Raw genomic sequence first — 23,487 nt, 5'->3', positions numbered from 1 at the left:
CATGCGAGCGGCGCATATCTGTGGGCGGACGATTTTATCTCAACACTTAGCTATTACCCAAACTTCATGAGTACATAATAGAAATCATATCTCAGATACATATCTTTAAGAAATCCTTCGATGTTTTTTATGTAATAGGGGTGTTTTAACCATAAGTATACACCGGCGGAGGCCAATAACAGCTGAGCGTGCCGAATGCCGACTCCACGTGACTGGTGGAATGACGTCGGACTCTGTCGGAGCGCAAGCTAGACTTGCGCACGCCGGAACCCTGGTTGACCAAGCTTTTTTTACTTCTTTAACTATCTTTGGGGTGTGAATATTTTTGTTTTTCATCTGACCCTCTTTCAGCTTCAATTGTTTCGCCTGATTAAAGGGCAGGTGATGATTTGCCTGGCCTGTCTTGGCTACCGTTGATCTCCACTACTTGAACTTTCATCATGAGCGCGGCGTTGCTCCGGAGTCGCGCGGACGGCCCCACGCTGCGTTCAATTGGACTTTTATCGGCTCGATTGAATAGCACAAGGGCACCTTTAACTACTAGGTTTCCTCTTACACGTTCATTGAATACCGTTCCTCGCCGCCCCCTGCCACGCCATGCTTTCGGCCCAGCCTCGCAAGCGTTGATTGCGATTCGATTGAAGTCCGATAATGCCGCCGAGAAATCCAAGCCCACTAGACCGTCGCGTGTTATGAAAATTATCGGCAAGACATTCTCCTACTGTGGTGTTCTGTTCGCTGGCGCTACAATTTGGGTTGTCGCATTCTTTATTTACGATGCCAGTACATACCGTGAAACGCCAACTGCGGAGGACATACCTGTATCGGAATTGGCGTTGAACCCTCGCCTGGGAGGCCCCAAGAATCTGCCTATTGCTGATTTCCTAGTCGGAGATTATGACTCTGACTCAATGCTTGAGCAGAAGGACAAGCCTCGCTTGGTGATTTTGGGTACAGGCTGGGGCAGCATTGCGTTGCTGAAGAACTTAAACCCCGGCGACTACCATGTCACAGTCGTTTCTCCTACGAACTACTTCCTTTTCACCCCCATGCTGCCCTCTGCTACAGTAGGCACTTTGGGTCTTCGCTCGCTTGTGGAACCAGTCCGCCGCATCATTGATCGCGTGAACGGTCATTTCTTGAAGGCCGAGGCTACGGATGTTGATTTCTCAGAGAAGTTGGTGGAAGTGTCACAGGTTGATAAGGATGGCAAGAAAAGGAATTTCTATCTTCCATACGACAAGCTTGTTGTTGGTGTCGGTACGTTCAAATTGTCGCTAGCTTTCGTTGAGCTCCTGGTGGATATACCTATTCTCCTTTTTGAAACTAACATTGCATCTTTGTAGGCTGCGTCACAAATCCTCATGGTGTCAAGGGTCTCGAGAACTGCAACTTCCTAAAGACGATTGACGATGCTCGTCGGATCAAGAATCAAGTTCTAGACAATATGGAGTTGGCCTGTCTGCCTACCACTTCTGACGAGGAGCGCAGGCGTCTTCTCTCATTCGTGATTTGTGGTGGAGGTCCGACTGGAGTTGAGTTTGCTGCCGAATTGTTCGATTTACTGAACGAGGATCTGCTGCATTCGTTCCCCAAAATTGTTCGGAATGAGATTTCCGTGCATATTATCCAGAGCCGAACTCATATCCTGAACACTTATGACGAGGCACTTTCCAAATATGCCGAGGTAATTTTCCCTGCGAGAAAAATACAATTGAATGTAAATAATACTAACATCATCCAGAGCCGCTTTGCCCGTGACGGTGTTGAAGTACTAACCGGTGCTCGTGTTAAGGAGGTCAAGAATGACCGTGTTCTTTTCAGCCAGATGGAAGATGGCAAAGAAGTCGTCAAAGAGATCCCTACTACATTCTGTCTGTGGTCTACTGGAGTTGGTGAGTTCTACCAGTGACCCGCTTATCATCTAACAATGCTGACATCTTCAAGCCCGCGCAAAGATCTGCGAAACGCTGTGTGACAGACTTGACGGCCAAAACAACAAGCACGCCATCGAAACCGACTCGCATCTCCGTGTAATTGGGGCGCCATTAGGAGACGTTTACGCCATCGGTGATTGTTCTACCGTTCAAAACAACGTCGCCCAGAACATCATCCGCTTCCTCCGTACCATTGCCTGGGAAAAGGGCCTCGACCCAGAGAAAGTACACCTCACTTTCTCTGAATGGCGCGACGTTGCCAACAGAGTGAAGAAGCGCTTCCCACAAGCCTCGAGCCATCTGCGCCGCGTGGATAAACTCTTCGAGCAGTACGACGCCGACCACTCAGGAACCCTTGACTACGGCGAGCTCTCTGAGCTCCTCCACCAGATTGACACGAAATTGACCTCCCTTCCTGCGACTGCCCAGCGTGCTAACCAGCAAGGTGTCTACCTGGGCCGCAAGTTGACTAAGATCGCCTCCGCGCTGCCCGGTCTCAGAGCCAACGAGATTGATTACGGTGACCTGGACGAGGCTGTCTACCGTGCTTTCAAGTACAAGCATCTGGGCAGCCTGGCCTACATCAGTAACGCTGCTATTTTCGATTTTGGTGGACTCAGCTTCAGCGGTGGTGTCGTCACTATGTATCTGTGGCGGAGTATCTACTTCGCTCAAAGTGTCAGCTTCCGCACCCGGTGTATGCTGGCCATGGACTGGGCTAAGCGTGCGCTTTTCGGAAGAGGTATGTTTCCGATCTCCAAAATTAACATTTGACCTTTTTAGATAGCTAACGTGTGTTTCAATTCTGCCTTTAGATCTCATGAGTTTCTAAAGAACCGTTGCCATCCCTCACGACATAAAACCTACTTCATACAGCACATATACTAGCCTCGATGTGAATCCAATCTGCTACAATACTATGATTTCGAAAGTTTTGCATAGAGATTCTTGTTTGAGATTGCCCCTTATAAAGGTTGAATGATGCTTGAGCGTTCAAATTGTCATTTCAATAGGCCTTTGCACTTAATCACAGATTCGTTGGGTGGCTTCATATTTGCTAGAGGATTACGTTGGAGCTGTACACTTTCTATCTTGCACACTTGTTTGTTCTAGCTCAATGAATTTATCATAGCCCGCGGGCAGTCTGAATAACTTCTTGTTGGATGTAAGCTTGGAATACTTACCATGCCGGGTACACCAAGTCCGCATTGACCTTCGATGGCACATACATACAAGAAGCAGAGCACATGCAAGTAACCCACCAGTATCTCCCACGGATTCTGTTTTTACTGACAAGACTAATTTGGGAGTGAAAATATTCAGAGATCAAAATCATATTGATTTATTTAATAATAAATAATAGTGTTGGGTTAATCATCCTGAGAGCCAATTGATGACTCAAAAGGCAATGAAACATATCAAAGTTGTACACCGAAGCGCCACGCTAAAAGCTGAAGAAAATGGGATAGTGTCATGGTGTTGGTAAAAGGGGCGATTAAATCATGCAACCATCGAGGCATCCCCATTGTTTGCCATGATAGTATCGGAACCATCCTGGGTACCACTGTTGAGGTCGTTACTGTTACTGGTGCGGCTGCTGTTATCATGAGTATCGCTGACAAGGCCAATATCTAGCTTGTCGGGAATATCCTTTTTGGCAGCGCGGGCCTTCGTTTCCGCAAACGCACGGAGTTTCACCAGTTTGCGGAGACGAGCCTCTTTTTCAACACCTTGGTCATGGAGAATAGCCTCGTTGACGCGAGTGGCAATATCTTTACGGAGGCCGGGGTCTAAAAGCGAGGCAAGAGATGGTGACAAATTGTCGCTGGGAAAAATCAAGAGGGCAAGAGTCCGCTCCAGATCATCCAGGAAATCGGGCCGGGTTGTTGCACGAGGCGCCAACTGCGACGTTGCGAAATCCAACGCGGGACTGATATCGCCATTGGGGGCAGAGGTGCAAGTTCGAATCAATTCGACCAGCTGGAGGCGCAGAAGGGCGAAGTGTAAAGGGGGTTCTCTGTCGAGGATCTATTCAATCTTGTTAGCCATGGCACAAAACATGACATGTGTGAATAAGAGTTGAATGTGATAATGCTGTTCATACTGAGGACTGAAGATGTTTGACTATCCGCAACTCCCCGAAGGGTGTACTAGGAGTGGTGCATGAAACTGTTGATAATCATAACAGCAGGGGAGGGGGTGGCAGATTGTGCCAGATGGGGAATGATAAAATCCTGTGTATTCTTACCTGAGGGTTGAGCTCATTGATCTTTTCAATGGCCAGTTGAATATTCCCAGAGTGGATGGCGGTCCGGATTTCCACGCGTTCCTGGATAAAATCCAGGTCTGGCTTTCGTTGGATATTGGCTTCAACGGCAAACTTCTTTGCAGCGGCAGGATATCCATTGGTGATCAAATAATCCATGACGAGGTAATTGATGTCACTGAAGCTTGTCATTAGCCATGGTTCACAACGAAGCTTGATGAATCAAAAAATGATTGTGATAAAGTGATTCAGATTACAAGTCAACACATTCTCCTCATGTATTTTCGGAGAGATTCCCAACTTGGTTTCAAGGTACATCATATCACAGCGTAAAGCCAAAGGAAGAAAAATGGGTAACGCTGGGGAGAAGGAGGAAAACTCACGTTTTGGACGGCTTCACCTCGTCGACCTTCCGCTCGAATTGGTGCCAATTCGGGGTGGTCGTCGAGGGAGTACGAGACATCTGTGCAGTGTTAAAAACTCGACAATCAGGGCTGTCAAGACAGCAGAATGCATACGGGATTAGCAGATGACATGACGCAAGCTGTGCCACACAAGAGCTTCGAAGCTATCCGTCAAGTTCTGAGGGCAACCCGAGAGACGACGGCCATGGAGTAAAGGCAGAACGCTGGAAGGGAATAGAGGAGGAAGAATATTTCCAGTGCCCATGTAGAGAGAAGGAAAAGAAAGAAACGGAAGGCGCGCGAAAAACGGAAAGAAATAGTCGTAGCTCCGCTTATGTCATCCACGAAGCGAATGGTCACGCGCTAAGCCTAATCGATCATTGAGTTGGAGATAAACCGAAAACGACATACACACCTCGAATCTTGATAAGAACATACATGGTGGAGGAGCTTTGAAAATCATGGAGTCCATCTCACCTTTCCACTCGCTCACCCCGGAGGTGAAATACTCTCCGCCATGGCAGGACTTGAGCATCATCGGCATCGCAGGCAGCTCCGGGTCTGGCAAGACCTCGGTGGCCGTTGAGATCGTCAAGTCGCTAAACCTTCCTTGGGTCGTGATTCTTGTGATGGTATGACCCTAAAGGCTATCCTAGTAAAAACTCTTCGTAGTCTAATATCCGATCGAAATAGGACTCTTTCTACAAGACCTTGACACCCGAGCAGCATCGCAAAGCGCATTCAAATGAATATGATTTCGATTGTCCAGATTCAATTGATTTCGATCTACTGGTGGATACCCTCAAGGACTTGAAACAAGGGTATTTCATCCTATGTAAATCTTCTTTTGATTTGACCTGACTAACAGAAAAATCAGGAAAAAAAGTCACATCCCAGTATATTCGTTCGCTGATCATCAGCGTCAAAGTCATACCACCACTCTGTATTCGCCTCGAGTGTTGATCCTTGAGGGTATCTTGGCACTGCATGATCCCCGAATCGCAGAGCTTCTGGATGTCAAAGTAAGTTTGATAGCTACGTTTTCCCTGTTTGACATTTTTACCATGGATACAAACAAAGTTGCTGACCTGAAATGCAGATCTTTGTTGAAGCCGACATGGATGTCTGCCTGGGCCGTCGCCGTATGTCAACTTGCATTATATGACAACGTCGCTTTAACTAATCACGCACACACATATTTAGTACTTCGGGATGTCAAAGAGAGAGGTCGTGATATTGAGGGCATTGTCAAGCAGTGGTTTACCTTCGTTAAGCCATCTTACACTAGATTTGTTGAGCCCCAGCGGGGAATTTCCGGTAAGTCCAACCTCAATATTCGCTCAAACTAATCTTCAGAGACATAACATTTACAGACATAATCATCCCCCGCGGAATAGAAAACCTAACGGCTATCGGTAAGGACTCCCGGGTTGCTTTCAAATCTCTTGACCCTAATTTTGATAGATATGGTTGTGAAACATATCCAACGCAAGCTACAAGAGAAGTCTGAAAAGCACACCGAAGAGCTTCACCGGCTCGGCCTCATCGCTGCCAAAGTTGAATTGCCCCCCAATGTTCATGTACTGCCTACAACCCCCCAGCTTGTAGCCATGAATACTATCCTGCAAAACCCCGAGACTGAGGAGGTGGACTTTGTCTTCTATTTTGATCGACTTGCGTCGATTTTGATTGAGCGGTACGTTTCGACCCCCTGGCTAAAGTCCCGGTTATTTGATACTAACAGCCGACGAACAGTGCCTTGGATATGGCACAGTATGTTCCCACAAATGTGGAAACCCCACAAGGAAACAAGTATCTGGGCCTCACCCCACAAGGAGCCGTATCCGCTGTTGCAATTTTGCGTGGCGGGTCTTGCTTAGAAACTGCTTTGAAGCGAAGCATCCCTGACTGTGTCACTGGCCGGGTGTTGATCCAGACAAATGAGTCTAGCCAGGAGCCTGAACTGCACTATTTGAAGTTACCGCCGCAATTGGCCGAGCACAATAGCATTCTCTTGTTGGATCCACAGATGTCTAGTGGAGGAGCTGCCCTCATGGCTGTTCGTGTCTTGATTGACCACGGTGTCCAAGAGGAAAATATTGTTTTCGTGACATGCGCGGCTGGAGAAATGGGCTTGAAGCGCCTGGCAGCAGTATTTCCCAAGATTAATGTTATCGTCGGTCGGATTGAGGAGGAGGGCGAGCCACGGTGGATGGAGAAGCGCTACTTTGGCTGTTAATCATTCGCGTTCTGTCAAAGTTCCAACGTAAATACACGCCCATTGCAAATATTGAAGCTCACGAATATACTTGATTTATGAAATGATGAACCAATTTGTATTGTTGTCTAAACATTGCAAAGAGTTTGGAGTTACTATCACTACTAACTAGTAGTATGTAGTATGTACTAGTCTCTGTTGGGTACTATAGATGTAAATTCCCCCTTTAGGTTAAAGTGCACGTGTTAACTGACCGCCCTGAAACGCCGGCAGAAAAAAAGAAATTTGTCCGCAGTCCGCAGCCGATCAGATCACTTCCCAACTATTTTGAGATACATACACCAGGCTTCCTTTTGTTCCCTTCTTCCTAGCCAATCTATCTGCTCCTGAGCAGCTGGAGACCAAAATGGCAGGCCAAGACAAGAAAAAGTCCAGAAAGGCCGGTGGAGCCAAGGGCGAAGCCGGCAAGGTCATCAGTATGTTAACTGTTTTATGCGCTGAATGATATGGAAAAGTAATAGTTTCTAACTTTTGTTCTCCCTACAGCCGATCCTCGATTTGCTAGCATCCAATCCGATCCTCGTTACCGTCTTCCCAGCAAGCGCCAGACCCATGTCAAACTTGACAAGCGATTTGCGCATATGCTTGAGGATAAGGATTTCTCTCGCAATGCCGCCGTTGATCGCTATGGACGCAAATTGGCTCGGGATGACACCAAGCAGCAATTGAAAAAATTCTATCGCCTGGACGAGGATGACGAGGATGAGGACGAGGACGAGGACAAAGTTAGCGTCGAAGATGACGATGTCGTTGAAAAGGAATTGAAGCGGGTCGACGTACCTGGCTACGATCCTGCTCGTGACGGTGGCTTTTCTTCTTCCTCTTCTGAAGATGAAAGCTCCAGCGATGAAGATGAAGATGAAGCAGCAGCCGAGAACGAAAACGAGGAACTTGAATTCCCCGACAAAGAGCGCGCTGATGTTCCTCTTGGAGAAGTTACGGAACGGATAGCTGTTGTCAACTTGGACTGGGATAATATTCGGGCGGAGGACCTGATGGCTGTCTTCTCTAGTTTCCTTCCACCCGGAGGCCGCGTCTTGAACGTTTCTGTCTACCCCAGTGAATTTGGAAAGGAGCGCATGGAGAGGGAAGAAGTGGAAGGTCCCCCGAAGGAAATTTTTGCGAAGAAACAAGAAGCTCCGAGTGAGGATGAAGAAGAGCTTGATTCTGATGAAGAGGAGGAGGAAATCAAGAAGTCTCTGCAGAAGAGCGACGAAGGCGAGGAATTCAACACAACACAGCTGCGACGTTATCAGCTGGAGCGACTACGCTACTACTATGCTGTCCTCACATTCTCCTCCAAGGAGGGTGCCAAGCATGTCTATGATCTTGTGGATGGCGCGGAGTACCTATCTAGTGCCAACTTCTTCGATTTACGATTCGTTCCCGAGGACACCGATTTTGATGACGACAAGCCACGAGATGTCTGCAACCGAATTCCCGATGGCTACAGACCAAACGACTTTGTGACGGACGCTCTCCAGCACAGTAAGGTCAAGTTGACATGGGATGCGGACGACAAATCACGAAAGGAGGTTCAAGCACGCGCATTCGGAGGGTCACGAAAGGATATTGAGGAAAATGACCTTAAAGCATACCTGGGAAGTGACAGCTCCGACAGCGAGGACGAGGAAGATGGCGGTGTGGAGGTGGTTGACAGTACTGCGGGTGAAGGTGCAGGCGTCAAATTATCCAAGCGGGAAGCCGAGAGACAGCGCATGCGTGCTTTGCTGGGTCTGAGCGCACAGCCTGCCCCATCCTCTCAACCAAAGGGTCCTACCGGTGAGATGGAAGTCACTTTTACATCTGGACTCGCAGGTGGTAAAGCCAAAAACACCATCTTTGAGAACGAACCAGAAATTGACGAGACCACTCGTGAAAGATATGTACGAAAGGAACGTGAGCGCAAGCAGCGCCGAAAGGAAAAGGTTAAGTCTGGCAAGTCCGACGAACACTCTGAAGAAACCAAGGAAGTTGCCAGTGGCGATGAGTTTGATGCCGAGGCACCACAAGAAGAGGATCTTGGTTTCAATGATCCCTTCTTCGACGATCCTTCTGGTAAGGCCACTTCTGCGTCTATTCGCAAGGAGGAGAGGCGTAAGAAGCGCGAGGAGCGTGAAGCTGAAGAGGCTGCCTCTGCTGCTCAGCGGGCTGAGCTCGAACTCCTGATGGTGGACGATAAGGAGGCAACCATCAAACACTTCAACATGACCGAAATTGAAAAGGCAGAGAAGCAAGCACGGAAGAAGGGCAAGGGCAAGGGCAAAGGAAAAGCCAAGGCGGCAGCTGTCGAAGACAACTTCAATGTGGACACCCAGGATCCCCGGTTTTCTCGTCTGTTCGAGAGTCATGAGTTTGCCATTGATCCGACCAACCCTCGCTTCAAGGCCACTTCCGGCATGAAGGCCCTGCTTGACGAGGGCCGTAAGCGCCGACACACCCGTGATGACGGTGAAACTGAGGCGGTTTCGTCCACTCAAGACCGGAAAAAGAAGCAGAAGAAGGAATCTAATTCGGATCTGAAATCGCTGGTGGATAAGGTTAAACGGCAGTCGAAGAAGGCATGATCATGTCATTCAATGTTCAATGTTTATTTATGGGACCCGGGTGCAAATCAAACAATTTATGTGATTAACAAAATACTTACAGTAGATACTAGTATTTCATGATATCCAGTTCGAAGGTTCTATCTTCATTTTACCAATGTTCACAAGCTCGTTGGAAGTCTACTAGTTTCTTTGCATGGTACCTATCCGTATCTACTAAATCCTTAGTACATGCATGACGTTTACGGCATATACCAACGTTTGTATTGCCCTCCTAGAACGACATGGGGCTTTATGACTCCCAGTCTCTGAGCTTACCGTGGGACTGAGGATCAGAAGCTCTCACCGAGTCGAACACTGCGTTACCTCGCAACCTTGGAACAAGAAATGCGCGATGCGGTGTCACATTGAGGCTGAGATCATGTGGCATGCCCGTTGTCCGTTCCTTCACCGCCTCTTTCGAATTGCGGCCTCTCTCTCTCCACCCTTTCTAGAGTCCACCTCCCCACAGTACATTCTTTCCTCAAGAACTACTCCTTGCCCCAATTCTTCCAAGGTCGGGGTTAATTGATCTTTGTCAGACCTTACCCACCCAGCTCGCTTGTGGGGTGCTTTATCAGCCAATTCCCAATTGCTTCTTCAAATTCGCCCCACTCTGTGCTGCACCTCATCCCACTTCACTTCACTTCATTTCTCCCCTCAATTACCACGCTTTATTGCCCCTCTTACCATCTGCTTATGATGGTATCTGCCCAGTGGAACTAAGAAATGGGTAGATGCAGTCTAGTTTTATCTAGCTGTCTGATACCCATCGTTACACAGCGTTTCTAGACCGGACCGTTTTTATTTCTCTGCACCTTCAAGTATAATTATCCCGGGCTTTCCCGTGGTACAACTTCACTATGCTGGGCCGACTCTTAAGCACAGCTGCTTCAAGCCTGAACCCTGCAGCATTCAACCCACGAAACAATGGCACCCCTCTCGAATCAGTCACTGAGGAGGAACACACTTCCGGCCTTCTCTTTCCCGATGCCAGCTTGCTCCGCCGTTCGAATACCCACGCATACCCCCTCCAGACCACATTCCACTCCCCGAACGCTTCAACAGCTGGTGCTTACGATGACCGTGGAGGAATGGAACTAGATGCCATTAAGGACTTTCGAGTGGTTGTGGCACAGAACGCCCTAGGGGACCGTGACGCGTGTATCCTACTAGACACTCGTGCGTCAGATCCGTCACCCACCGGTCTCGGGATCGACTCACAAGGTCTCGATCAAACTGGCGGCAGGCATTCCCGTGCTGTCTCCAGTCTCTCTCGTGGATCTCGTCGGAACTTCCTCACCCAGTCCTCCGTCGTTGAATCCAGCCCCCTCTCCTCGGCTGCAGATGCACGTAGACCAACACCTGCGGGTCCTGGTGCTTTCTCACGAGCACGAGGTCGCAGTTCCACACTCGCTCAAACGGGAACACAACACGACCCCGGCACTTCGCGGCATGGTGTGGACGCCAATGATACTGGTCTTCTCAATTGCATCTTCGGTAGCAGCGCATTTAGCTACCGTGGATCCTCTACAAAAATGCACATCATCTCTGCTGATGATGACCCACCAATAGGGGCAAGCATGTCACCTGCAGCACGAAGCCCACTTGCTCGAGCCTACACTACTGGAAATTCGGCAGAATTTGGACCAGCCAAAGGGCCCGATAAGCCACCTTCCAAAGTTACCGTTCTTGTGACTCGGATGTTTAGCGTCAACCTTCCAGAAGGAGCCGAGGCATCCGCTGAGCGTCATGATTATGCCAGTGCCCTCTACCAAGAGTCTCTGCCAGAAATGGGATTTCCTTTCCCGGATATTGCAAAACGCAAGAAGATAAAGGAGAAGAAAACTCCCATGTATGCTGTCGCTATTACTATCCAAATTCCTCTATTGGCACGGAATGCACCACGACCTGTGTCGCGATTCAGCACCCTTGCTCCTGACTCCCCTCGGCCAGGGCTGTCTAGCTCTTTGGACTCGGATTACCGATGGCCTGGTTTTCTATTTGATGATAGTCTGTCATCTGCGTCTCCTCCAGCGAGTTTGGATGAGCGTTTGGACCTGTTGGTTGATCATTGGGATGTCATTACTCGAACGTTATCTCACCTAGAGCGACTCGCGCGCAACGAAATCCTGTTTTTATTGCGGAAGGTTGACTCTATGTCAGGGCCACATCCAAAACCCGACAAGCCACCCAATATGCAACGGACTAATCAAACCATTGTCCATCTGCCTGCCAACATCTTGTCTGTGAATTCCAAACTCAAGGAGGAGGCGATACGCAGTAGCCGTCGCATCAGCTTAGCCCTTCAGACCCCATATGTTGTAACTGGCCAAAGTCGCTGGGGCGTGTGGCGAGAGGAGGGTCGCTCAATTGTTCGAGGCCTTGGCGACAAGGAGAGCAATTTCTTCTTCCTGGTGCTGCTCACGGCATTCCTGGGCAATCATACGGAGTGGCTTAATTCTCTAGGCCCAGAATGGTACCGCCGCCGGCACAGCCAACAGCAAAAGGCTCAACAAGACGTTGATCCCGTTCTTGCCCACCGAACTGTCATTATTTGTCCGGACAAAATGACTGCCCGCCGTCTCATTTTCTTGCTCTCGGCCTTCCTACCGTCTAAGCAGCGCATAGAACCGTTACCTTCCCCGCTTCGTCCTGGCACATCGGCATCAATGCGCGCTGTTTCTCAAAGTCCACCTACTGTCCCCGTGCTGCGACAAGAATCCCTGAGAAGAGCAATTGAGCGACGTGCCCGTGCACAGCGGCTATGTCCAGGCGACACTAGTCACCACCGGCGCTCGGTAAGCGCCTCATCTCAAGACACACCTCAGCGATTATCTGAGGGCATCGACCAGCCCCCTGTAGCCGAGTTCACACCCGCCCGTAGGGGATCAGATGCTCGGTCAATGAAAACATTGAGTGCAACCATTCAGGCAAAGGACCCACGGCCCAGCGCTACCAGTGGCGCAACAACCTCTATGACGACCCAGAAAAGCACAGTTCCTGTTCCACACTTCACATCACAACAAAGTCGTGTAAGTCAGGGAGGACCTGACCGTGCTGCCGATGCAAATGAAAGCTTGGCTTCGGAGAATCTGCTCAAGAACCTGCGAAGAAGTGACAGCTCGAATTTGGGTTCTAATGGTAGTGTTCCAGCTGGCGAAGGCCGCTGGGGTGGCTTATTTTCTGGGCTATGGAGCTCACGACAGGAGTCGTCAACTAAGGGTAGTGATATTTATTCCCCGATTGATGCGCGAAAGCGATCAGTTTCTACAATAGCTGGCCCGCCCATGCGTGCTCAGCCTACATTGAACCAGATGGTAAAGGAAGCTACAGAGGACATTATTGAGCATCGTCCTGATACCGCTCCTACGAGTGGGAATATTTCGATTCCAGCTGCTGCTACCCACAGCGCTAAGGATGAATCCCCGGAACCATCGTCGCTTACAAGCCAAGTCCGAGAATCGCCTTTGAAGTTATCAGTTCGGGCAGAAGAAGGGATCGTAGATGTCGATCTCCCACTTCCTGGATTCCTGTCACTCTCTTCTTCGGGTGATTCTACCATTGCCTCACCCAAAAAGACAAGAACTTCAATCACAAGTTTCGATGCCATTCCGTCCACCCATAGCAGCGGCTCCGGATTTCATAATACTGCAAAGGAAAATGATGGTTCTAGTACACACGTTGCTGGATGGCTCAAATCTTTCCATGAAGATTTCTCCTTGCAAGCGGTACGGCCATATGCTACTCTAGAAGCAGACATCAAACGTGCAATGCAGGCTGAGCCTTCCCCATATATACCCTCGACTCCTGATGCGGAAGGATCTGAGAGATGGGTGGATGTCGCAACAACCTTGATCGCGGACACTCGATCTTCCTCTATTAAGCGCCTGCGATTGAGACGCAAGATCATCGTGGGCCAACATTATGGGCCAAATCATACCCCTCCTTCCCCGGCTGTTGGGCACACTCGTAACTCCACAGCCTCCTCTACATCATTCTCCGGCTTCTTTTCCGGGTATGCCAAATCCCCAGAAACCGCCGTTCTCGAAGGACGCGACCCCCAATACGTGGACGAGCGATTCATTGAAGAGCCTGTCATGGACCTTGATGGTATTCTCGTCGATGCTGTTGAGCGGGTCCTTGGTCAAAGTGGGTATTCGTCGCTTGCTCACTCTCGGGCCCCATCTCCAACACGTGCACGCAGAGCCGAAGACAAAGGTCAAACGACCCCTCGTGCTGAAGATCCTCTAGCTGAAGTTCCCCGCACTGAGTGTCGTAAGATGGTTCTTGGTGCTCTTGAAGAGGTTGTCCGTCTTGTCACTGCTGAACACTGCCGAGAAGATGTGGACGGTGAGTTGGGGCTAGCGGATCGAGAGCGAAGAAGAGCCATGGCAGGTGCCGATAACACCTTACGTGAGGGCATCCGGAAATGGCTTCTTGAGGTTGAAGAATCCTGGTAGTTTGCTTGATGCTGGATTGTACATGTTCTGAGCCTTCAGCAATTCCTTGCATACCTTGTATTGTTCTGCATACCTACTACTCAAGCCATCAAAGTCATCTGCGCTGGGTGAACGCAAGACTGGTGGCTTTTATTTTGATTTTTTGTTTATTTGCATGCATTCATCCCTTGTTCTGACCATGATACCCACTATTTGTCAAGGCCTTGCATTTTCTTGCCAAGCCCATCGTTATATTCAAATCCAATTTCAAGAATTCTGCATTGAACCAGCTACTGAATAGTAATATTATCTATGAGAAAATCTTTCGTCCCGTATGTCAATCTGCCTAGATACTTATAATTTCAATGGGATGTCCCTCAGACTGAACCACCTTACCATCCTCCGTAGGCGAGAGCTGAATTGTCTTCAAAACCTCATCTGTTTGACTTGGGTTCACGACTTCAACAGTCGTTTCCACGGCCAAATGTCCATTGACCAATGCCTGCACACCGGACAATGCATCATCCTCGGGTGTCTTGAGTGTGGGATTTATCAATGTCACTGATCCTGGACGAACAAGAACAGGCAAAGTATCAAAGTCATGAGTCTCAGTATACCACTGGCCAGCCTCATAAGACTTGGAATGATCAAACCATGAAACCCACTTCCCATTCACACCCTCAACCTTCGGGACATAAAAGGTCACCACGCCATCCTCCGAGAAAACAGGCGCGATCAGTAGGTTTGATCCGAACATGTATTGCGTGTCGATGGCATACGTATTCAGATCCTCCGGGAACTCCAAGAAAAGCGGCCTCATCAGCGGCGTGCCGTCTCGATGTCCCCTCAACGCTTCCTGGAGAATATATGGCGTAAGAAGAATCTTCCGCTTCACGCAATCCCGCAGCACAGCCGAGCAATCCTCGCCATAAATCCAAGGAACTCGGAACGACGACGATCCATGGAGTCTGGAGTGAGACGAGAAGAGTCCAAACTGCACCCATCGCTTATAAAGTGCAGGTGGCGGCGTCCCTTCGAACCCTCCAATATCCGACGCCCAGAAGATGTATCCACAGAGCATGAGACTGAGTCCGCCACGCAGGGACTCGGCCATGGCTTCGAACGTGCTCTCACAGTCTCCACCCCAGTGTACGGGGTACTTCTGGCCGCCTGGCGCGGTGCTGCGGGCGAACAAGAGGCCTTGGTTGTGGCCTACGCCGGCTTCGAGGGTTTCGTACACGATGCGATTGTAGAGGAGTGCGTAGTAATTGTGCATCCTCTCTGGGTCCGAGTTATCGTGGTACTTGACTCCCTTTGTAGGGATTCGTTCCGCGAAGTCGGTCTTGAAGCTATCCACGCCCATCTCCATGAGACGTTCTAACTGGCCGGTGTACCAACGGCAAGCGGCTGGGTTGGTGAAGTCCACGACAGCCATGCCAGCTTGCCACATGTCCCACTGCCAGACAGAGCCATCGGTGCGCTGGAACCGTCAGTTTCACTCTGCTCAGATAGAAAGTGGAAAGAGAACCCTGCATACCTTGATGAAATAACCGTTCTTCTTGCCCTCTTCGAACAAGGGCGATGCTTGTCCAACGTATGGATTAATCCACACACTAATCCGCAAGCCACGCTCCTTCAGCCGCTTCATGTACCCGCCAGCATCAGGAAACATTTCCGTATCAAAATCGAAATCACACCACTGGTAAGACTTCATCCAGAAACAATCAAAATGAAACACGCCCAGCGGAATATCTCGGTCCCGGAACCCATCCAGGAATCCAGTGACCGTCTGCTCGTCATAGTTTGTCGTAAAGCTAGTCGTCAGCCAGAGATTGTAACTCCAAGATGGCACCAGGCCCGGACGTCCCGTTAAAGATGTATACCGTCTCAAGACATCCTTGGGCGTCTCGCCATAAACAACAAAGTACTCGATCTCTTCGCCGGGAACGGAGATATTGACTCTGGTCGTCCGCTCAGATTGAACTTCCAGACTCACTTTTCCCGGGTGGTTGACGAAGACGCCATACCCTTTCGAGGACATGTAGAATGGGATGTTCTTATACGCCAGCTCGGACGAGGTGCCTCCATCCTCATTCCAGATATCAACCGTCTGTCCATTCTTAGCAAGGGGTCCGAACCGCTCGCCTAGTCCGTAGATTTTCTCGCCAACACCTAGATCAAGACCAATGAGCATGTACCCCTGCCTTTCAGCGTAGATACCATCAGCGGTACTGTACTTCTCGCTCCGCGTATCGCCGACATAGCCGATTGCGCGGCTAGAGTGGCCAGTAAGCTTTTTATTCGAGGGAGAGCGAAAGACAAAGTCTAGCTCGTTGGCTGCGGTGTTGATATCGAGTTTCATAGACCCACTGCCATAGTTCAGGCTGTTGGTCGATTTGTCATGGCTGATATCGGTGTGTCCATTGGATTGGCTAATGTCGTAATGGGGGCCGTTGTCGACTTGTCCTGCCCTGGGAGATCAAGGACCGCGGTTAATAAAATGGATCAAAGAGTAGATCTGAGGGTTCTCATTGGTGGACAATTTACCAGTGCACTAGTTTCACGCCGATGATCCCTTCTTGCGGAGAGGTGACTTGGGCCGAAATTGTTGCTGTTAAGAGTTGAAGTTAGTCTCAGCAATCAATTGCAGCTCATATTCGAGTATTTGGATGCATACGCGAGTTTAGAGTATCGCCGCGGTGACGTTGGAACTTGTTTAGAAGCAAATTGACGCTTTCTTGTTCGATGCGGAGCCGCTCCACATTGCTCATCCAGTCGATGCGGACGCCTTCCTACAAAACATGTATGGATTAGTCCTTTTTCTCACTTTTTTTTTCTTCCTCCTTTTCCAAAGAGATGAGAAGGATTGGATCTTCTGATAAAAGATTGATTTACCTGCAGGCACCACATTCCAGCTGTGAACTTCATTGTGTCAAGATCGCCGTTGCGAAAGACTGTGGGGGTTTGGTGTAGAAGCGGGGCCTTCAGTCACAGCAAAGGCAACCTTGGAATTTATCTTCAAACTCCTCAGGAAGAAGGAAGACAAGATATTGATGAGAAATTGCAATTCAAGGAGCTTAGAGAAGAAAAAAAAATCATTGACAAAAAAAAAGCGACGACAATAGCTCATTTTCAAGAAGCTCTATGGACTCGGGAACCTCCATTCGACACGGACGACCATCCGGCCCAGAAAGCAGTCCAGATCCACAGGTAGTCATGCATACAATTTCCGAGGTCTGTTTTACAGGAAACACGTCAAGCGGGGCAGCATCCCAGAGATGATGGGGACCTATGATAGTAGCTTAGAGCTCCAGAATGTATAGCTAGGCATAGTTATAATTGGCGCAGCCACCCGACCAGGGGTTGGCGGGGTCGGGTGAATTGAATCTGGCTAAATTAGTTTCCTTATGGTGGCGTTGATCCTTGGGAGCTCGGTTCGGTTATACGGGTAATTTCTATGCAGAACAACATTGGAAGTCAAATCTCGGAAGACAGGACGCGGTGATAGTACAACATCAAATGTTGGTTGTTCAAAATCGCAGTACATTAAACTGGGTACAGGGTATTTAAAAGCGTGATACAGTAAGTTACTAGCAAATGACAAACATGGCCATTCTCAAGCCAGAGGCCGGAGAGCACCACTCCTTGGACTCCGTGGACTGCCCTTGTAGCTCACACTCTCGCCTCGAGCCCTCGCTCGAGTTAATTCCGGCGAAATCAATCCATCCCGTGACTCACGGGGCTCACCAAACACTCTAGACGGCAAGCCAGGCGGAGGCGAGATGTGGTGGCTGACGACACTGGCGGGAAGCTCAAGTGACGGAATAGAGGTATCCATGAGATGGGTGGTGGCAGGTTCGACCTTGGTTGACGCGGGACGAATATGGGACTCGCTGTAGAACTGCTCCAGTGTAGCTGCATCCTTGCAGAAATCAGCTAGAGCATTGAGAACATGCTCTGGCGCCCGATACAAATTTGCCGAGTCGAGACTCGGTGCACCCCCCGGTGTGGGCAGAGGGCTTCCAATGTCGTGTAAAGGACGAACCAAAGGAGAAAGACGTGGGGAGAGGCGATCGAGAGAGTCGTGATTCGGTGCACGGCCACGATAATCCTGGCGACCATGATCGTAGCGGCCTGCATCTCTACTTGCAACGCTGCGGGTGCTGACCAGTCGGTTTGCGAGAAGTAAAAAGTCTCCTTCATCCGTGATCTGGGCAAGGACGCTGCCTGTACGGTGGATGAACTGCGGGTACTTGTAGTCAGGCTTACCCCAGGAGAAGGAAACTTCGACATCTGCCGGGAATGCGCTGCAAGCCTCGAAATCCAGAACGAAATCGAATTTGCGTAGGATGCACTTTTGGTAATAGAGACGGTCTGGTGGTCCTGGTTGCGCAAAAGATGCGTTGTTGAACACAGTGTGAACAGGTCCCTTCGGTGGTGGAACCTTCAATTTGATTCGGAAAGGCTTTCGGAAAGGCTGTGTCTTGTCAATGGCGCAGGCCTCGGCTATGGGCACCTGAACCAGCTTCAAGCCAAATTTCTCCGAGGTGGAGGCCCAAGAGTGAACAGTGTCTTCGATCAGCTTTGGCGTCGTACTCATCCAGCTAAGCTCAATATGGAAGCAATTCTCAGGATTATGCAACCGGTCATAATGAAGATCAATCACTTCAGGGCGATTTGACCGCTTGCGGTTGTCCACCTCGTACTTCAGGCTTTTAGATAACATGATGGCAACCTTATTCTTGGGTTTAGACGGTGTAGTTGGCGTTGGTGGGATGCGCTCGTCAATGCTGTCAGAGCGAGCGCGAAGGCTGGAAGGAGAGTCCTTTCCAATTGCCGGAGTTGAGGGCACTGATTTGTCTGATCGAAGTTGGGGGAACCAACTACCTCGGGATTCGGGTCGCGTGATTCGATGATCAGCGCACATCTGGTAGAAATAGTTACCATCCCGGAAGTTGTGTCGCTTCTCGACGTGCTGGAACAGCCCATGTTTCATCAACTCATTACCAAACTCGACTGCTTCCTCACGACTTTCAATATCCCGGAAATTTTGGATCAACCAGGTAGTGAGCTCGAAACCAATGAAACAATTGTAGTGTAACCTCCAATGCCATCGTCTATCCATCATACGGACCCCCTTCTCGCCTTGAATCATTTGCGAGAGTGCCGATATAATGACGCCAGACCTTTCCATCAATTCTTCCTCTGGCAGTAGCTGGGCGGGCGGGTTGTCAAGCCCCGGGTCAGTGAGAAGTACACGATCAAGTTCCGCTGCAACAACCTCGGACGGATTTCGTGTTTGGTACATGATATTGAGCGGATTCTGATCTCGCTTTTTGTTCGCAGACTCAAATCTTTTTTCCTCCGGAGACACATATTTGTTTCGTTGCCACATATGAGTTAGCTGGCTGATGCCGAGCAAATGAATCTCTTCCTCGTTATCCTCGTTGAAAGATTGCAGGTGACGGCGAGAGTGAGGGTGTAGTTGCATTGGAATCAAGACAAAACGAACTCGCCAGAAATGCAGCTGCTGCGCCGGATTGTGAATGTAATCTCGGTGACCAGCCAGATAATTATCAGCAAGATTCCAATTATATTCTTCAGCGGTGGGATCCAGCTTGATGTCTTTGATCTCATACTTCTGGCTAAGGATAGTTCTCATGGCCGGCTGGTACAGCGTGAAATTAGATCGCTTGGGCAATAAGAGGGATTCTGCTGTATGATGCGTGAAGCGAGTCACTTCAATTTCTCCTCCGTCTACAGTTATGAGACGGTGGATGGCGTTACCCTTGGAGAGAAAAACGATGACTCCATCTCGCTCGAGTCCGCGGGTGTCGAAAACATTTAGTGACTCTAGGGCCGGTTGTCCCGAGACCTCTGCCACGTTCCTGCCCACAACAATCTGAAAGCCATGAGACAATCGAAGCGAAATCATCTCACGTAAGAGAAATCCTCGAGTCTTTGGCGTCTCGATTCCATCTGTATCGTCATTCGTGAAGACACGATAAGGGGTCTGTAGGTAATCTGAGGTAAGTTCGCTTGAGGTGGGGAATTCTTCAGTGGTCAAAGGAAGCACTGCAGGTGATTTCAAGCTCTTCCACTTAACCACCGCAACGTGAGGGGGGCGAGGGTACGCATGTTGCCAACGGCCAAACCAGCTAGCCTTGCGCAACACATCTTTTGGAGTATTGCAAGGGTTAACCGATCGTACCCAGGGTGCCAAGGCTTTACCCGGTGAGCTCCTTGACGTGTCACGAGAACTATGGTTGAGGGTAATCTCGACTTTATTATGATCATTGGTCCGGCTTGGTCCCTCATCGCGATTGATAAAAGGTGTGTCAGTCGCAGACGTTGATAGTGAGCCCTGGGGTCTTCCAGGTTCCAGTCGCTCTGGGCTGCCAGGCGGCTTTTTCATTGGGGTCTTGATGGATATTGGCTTAGATGGAGTCAAACGGGTATGCTGTGCAAGCATGGGAGGAGTAGATGGTGGGGATGCCCTGTCAGTGATGGTTGTCGTCGACGTTGTTTCGGATGGACTCAAGGAAATGATGCTTTTGGTATCGGAGAAAGTCCCACCAGAGGACCTTTGATTGGACATCGGAAGTGCACTTGCATGCTCTACGTGAACTCCGGTGCTTGCCTGGGCCCTTGGAGGGGTGGAAATCAAGCCTCGAAGTGCAAAGCTGATTGTCCGAGAAATTCGTGAAGCAGGCGGCCCTGGTCTGGTTTTCAGTGCCGACTTTTTGGGTGACGTGCTACTCTTCGAAGAACCTGTACTCTTTTGGGAAGGAGTAGACCCGTCAATTCTTCGGAGACCAGCCCGCGGTGCTTCAGCCGTGCTAGTCTCATGCTCGCGTAGATGCAAGACAGATCGCGCCGACATCCTCTCATGCGCTCCAGTACCCTGAACCTCCGGCTCACTCAGGCGCTTGTTTCTAGGCTTCGGAACGTCCTTTCTTCGAGTCGTTGCGGCAAAGACATTATCATCATACTGGTCCATCCAAGCCATGACAGACTTTCGAGACTTTTGTGTTTCCCTGGTTAGGACTTCACTCTGATCTGCAGCATTTTCAATAAAGGATTCTGGTCGTAGGCTATCACTATATTGCACTTTCTGAGATGAGGTATTGGCGAATCGCGTTCTTGGTGGCGGACGAACTGCTGGACTTGGCCCTATCCAAGTACGTGGCTTGATGAGGTCACGTCCTTCGAGGAGGTATGGAATGGATATGTTGGATTGTTCACTCTCCATGACACCCATCATTTGAATCTCGTACATACGCACACGTGGAGTAAATGCTTTGTACGGCCGGGTGACGGTGTACGGGATAGGAGCATTGAGATCTTTTTTCAAGATGCGCCGGGCTTCGCGATAGGTTTCAGGATTCCAATATGAAATATCGAGCCAGTGAGGGATGCCGTAGCTCCATTCTTTAGACCTTGGCAGACCTCGCTCACGCATGCGGGTTGCGGAGAGATAAGAACCCGGTGAGAGATAGGATGATCGGCTTACAAGACTCGATATTGAATGGTGGACTTCGGGTGACAGTTTCGGCGTTTCGAGCGGAGTTGTTAAGGAGCCAGTGGGACGTTCTGCCGGCTCCCGATATTTGAAGAGCGGTACAGAGTGCAGAGGCATTGGGCTCAAGCAGACTAGATCGATTGCTATGCCACGGTTTGTCAGAGCCTCGGTTGTAGAGGCCAAAGACTCGTATGACACTTCGAACACACCACTTCCCGGGGTAATTACAATGATAGAGGTTCCTGTATGGACCAGATCTCGATCAATATGGTCATAGGCCAGGTGAGCAGAGGCAAGATGGATGGCCTCGAGGATATTGCCACGCAACGCAGTACTAGGGCGTCCAGCAATGGTTGCGGTATGCGGCTTGGAGGACGTCTTCATGCCGCTACCCGAGGCAGCATCCAGGTCATCTGTTTTCAAAATCGACACGTCCCTCAAAAAGGTTCTAAAATTCTTTTTGAGCTCATCCAAGATTTGAGTCCAGTGGCCGCTTGCCATATCGTTCACGACAACACGATAGAAATCTCGAGTTGGAGTATTGTTCGGACCCGAAACGCCTGCTAGGTTCCCAGAATTGAGCTGAGACATACTGGGGTGTGCGGAAGTGTCGTATTCAACTCGCGTGAAGAGCACAATGGTGACCAAATGCTTCGCGTCAGAGTTAGCCCATCGTTTGAAAAGTTCTGGCAAAAATCCGTTTATCACGCGACTGAAAAGAATGTCTCCAGATCCTTCCGAGTCAAAATCCCACATTTCCCTGGACATTTGAATGAACAGGACATATTTCGCGGACTCGCTGCGGAAGACAGGAATTGTATGAGGCGCGAAGTACCCTGATAGGACTTTCTTCCCTCGAATAAAAATATTCTTGATAGTCACTTTAATACTACCCATGAAAATTATTTTTTGCCCCTTGTAGATGATCTTATCGACAAGTTCAGACATGACCAATCGCCACATGTCAGACCGAACCATGTACTGATCCCGAAAGGAAATGTCAACATGAGACGCGGCGCATTGTTCGCGATCAACAATTGAAAGTGTGACTTGAGTTCTGTTCTTGAAACCGAAGATATTGGCCACGCTACTGGTCACTGAGATCTCCAGCTTGGGATGGCGCGTCTTCACATCTTGCGGCAAGGGCTTCACGACAAATAGACATCGACTTTGAAATGGCGTTTTAAATTTAGACGTGCTTTCGGATTGCGACCCCAGATTCAAGTCCACATGACCATCACGGGCCGTCTTCGCGCCCGCGTCCGGCTTCAAGGTGGAGTGGATTATGTCCCCAGAAGCACGAACGGGTAGGATCTCCACCACATCCCCAACTTGAATTCCACTTTCTCCGAACGCTGACGGATTTAATAATATATCCTCCCTCGAAAACATTTCATCGTGAACCCACAGAGTGCATTGGTGCCGGGCCAGGCTGGTGGATAGCCGAATGGTTCGTTCATCTGGCGTGGGGCCATGTTCGCGATAGGATGTCTCGGTGTGGATGGTCGAAAGGGTCTCCAAGCTGGCAGCGCTCACCTGCCGAAGGTGCGACCGCCGCATCGGCCCGCGCAAAGACATGCTTTTGATTTCAGCTTCCTTGCATCGCAGAGGAATTGAGAGCTTCCCCGGAGCTTAGCTTCGACCGGAATTGATTTGGGGAATTAGCGGATAATCCAGCTTGAGCGATAAGACCTCTCCGGGTAGCTCACGTGGGGAAAGTGATGCCTCGAATCTCAGGCCACAAATGGCATTTCACGCATTTGAATCGAAATGAAAAAGAAAAGAAAAATCGCTGTATGAATGGGTAATTTGGACTATTGATAGTAAAGGATGTGAAATAATTGAAAGGTAGCTCAATTATAAAGGGCAGGGAAACGCCAATTTTGGATGTTGAAGCTCCTACACAGTACTACCGGCGGTCCATCAAGAATGGAAGGGATGGATGGGCATAGTCAAAAATCGTAGAATATTTCATATTTTGAAATCTATCGGCGTCAACTAGTCCAAGTCTATCTAGAAGATAAACATTGTCCTCGAGTGCTTTATCCATCTG

General features: G+C 49.5%; 7 protein-coding genes across 7 annotated transcripts; 4 read left to right on the top strand and 3 right to left on the bottom strand.

Moving 5' to 3' along the window:
- Nucleotides 1-440: 440 nt before the first annotated feature.
- On the top strand, nt 441-2,769 carry N7466_004023 (putative NADH-ubiquinone oxidoreductase 64 kDa subunit; the record flags this gene model as incomplete). Its single annotated transcript, XM_057163420.1, has 4 exons — nt 441-1,260; nt 1,347-1,895; nt 1,948-2,679; nt 2,753-2,769. The coding sequence occupies 4 exons, from the start codon at nt 441-443 to the stop codon at nt 2,767-2,769; spliced, it is 2,118 nt and encodes a 705-aa protein (XP_057022101.1).
- Nucleotides 2,770-3,437: 668 nt separating this feature from the next.
- On the bottom strand, nt 3,438-4,666 carry N7466_004022 (glucose-induced degradation complex GID8; the record flags this gene model as incomplete). The annotated part of the gene is made up of 3 exons (XM_057163419.1): nt 3,438-3,965; nt 4,186-4,381; nt 4,587-4,666. 3 exons carry the CDS (start codon nt 4,664-4,666, stop codon nt 3,438-3,440), a joined length of 804 nt encoding a protein of 267 aa, XP_057022100.1.
- A 402-nt stretch (nt 4,667-5,068) lies between these two features.
- Nucleotides 5,069-6,846, top strand: N7466_004021 (uridine kinase family protein; the record flags this gene model as incomplete). The annotated part of the gene is made up of 8 exons (XM_057163418.1): nt 5,069-5,239; nt 5,301-5,428; nt 5,485-5,629; nt 5,707-5,749; nt 5,811-5,924; nt 5,981-6,022; nt 6,072-6,303; nt 6,363-6,846. The coding sequence occupies 8 exons, from the start codon at nt 5,069-5,071 to the stop codon at nt 6,844-6,846; spliced, it is 1,359 nt and encodes a 452-aa protein (XP_057022099.1).
- Nucleotides 6,847-7,231: 385 nt separating this feature from the next.
- N7466_004020 (pre-rRNA-processing protein ESF1) lies at nt 7,232-9,452 on the top strand (the record flags this gene model as incomplete). The annotated part of the gene is made up of 2 exons (XM_057163417.1): nt 7,232-7,301; nt 7,372-9,452. The coding sequence occupies 2 exons, from the start codon at nt 7,232-7,234 to the stop codon at nt 9,450-9,452; spliced, it is 2,151 nt and encodes a 716-aa protein (XP_057022098.1).
- An 881-nt stretch (nt 9,453-10,333) lies between these two features.
- Nucleotides 10,334-13,933, top strand: N7466_004019 (uncharacterized protein; the record flags this gene model as incomplete). The annotated part of the gene is made up of 1 exon (XM_057163416.1): nt 10,334-13,933. One exon carries the CDS (start codon nt 10,334-10,336, stop codon nt 13,931-13,933), a length of 3,600 nt encoding a protein of 1,199 aa, XP_057022097.1.
- A 325-nt stretch (nt 13,934-14,258) lies between these two features.
- On the bottom strand, nt 14,259-16,840 carry N7466_004018 (putative sugar hydrolase; the record flags this gene model as incomplete). Its single annotated transcript, XM_057163415.1, has 5 exons — nt 14,259-15,392; nt 15,450-16,383; nt 16,460-16,523; nt 16,590-16,704; nt 16,808-16,840. 5 exons carry the CDS (start codon nt 16,838-16,840, stop codon nt 14,259-14,261), a joined length of 2,280 nt encoding a protein of 759 aa, XP_057022096.1.
- A 688-nt stretch (nt 16,841-17,528) lies between these two features.
- iml1 (GTPase-activating protein IML1) lies at nt 17,529-23,012 on the bottom strand (the record flags this gene model as incomplete). The annotated part of the gene is made up of 1 exon (XM_057163414.1): nt 17,529-23,012. One exon carries the CDS (start codon nt 23,010-23,012, stop codon nt 17,529-17,531), a length of 5,484 nt encoding a protein of 1,827 aa, XP_057022095.1.
- Nucleotides 23,013-23,487: the final 475 nt, after the last annotated feature.

The sequence above is a fragment of the Penicillium verhagenii genome (genome assembly GCF_028828195.1).
Source record: "Penicillium verhagenii strain IBT 33310 chromosome Unknown utg000005l_segment0_segment0, whole genome shotgun sequence".
Lineage (NCBI taxonomy): Eukaryota > Fungi > Ascomycota > Eurotiomycetes > Eurotiales > Aspergillaceae > Penicillium > Penicillium verhagenii.
This window is presented reverse-complemented; position numbering and strand designations above follow the sequence as displayed.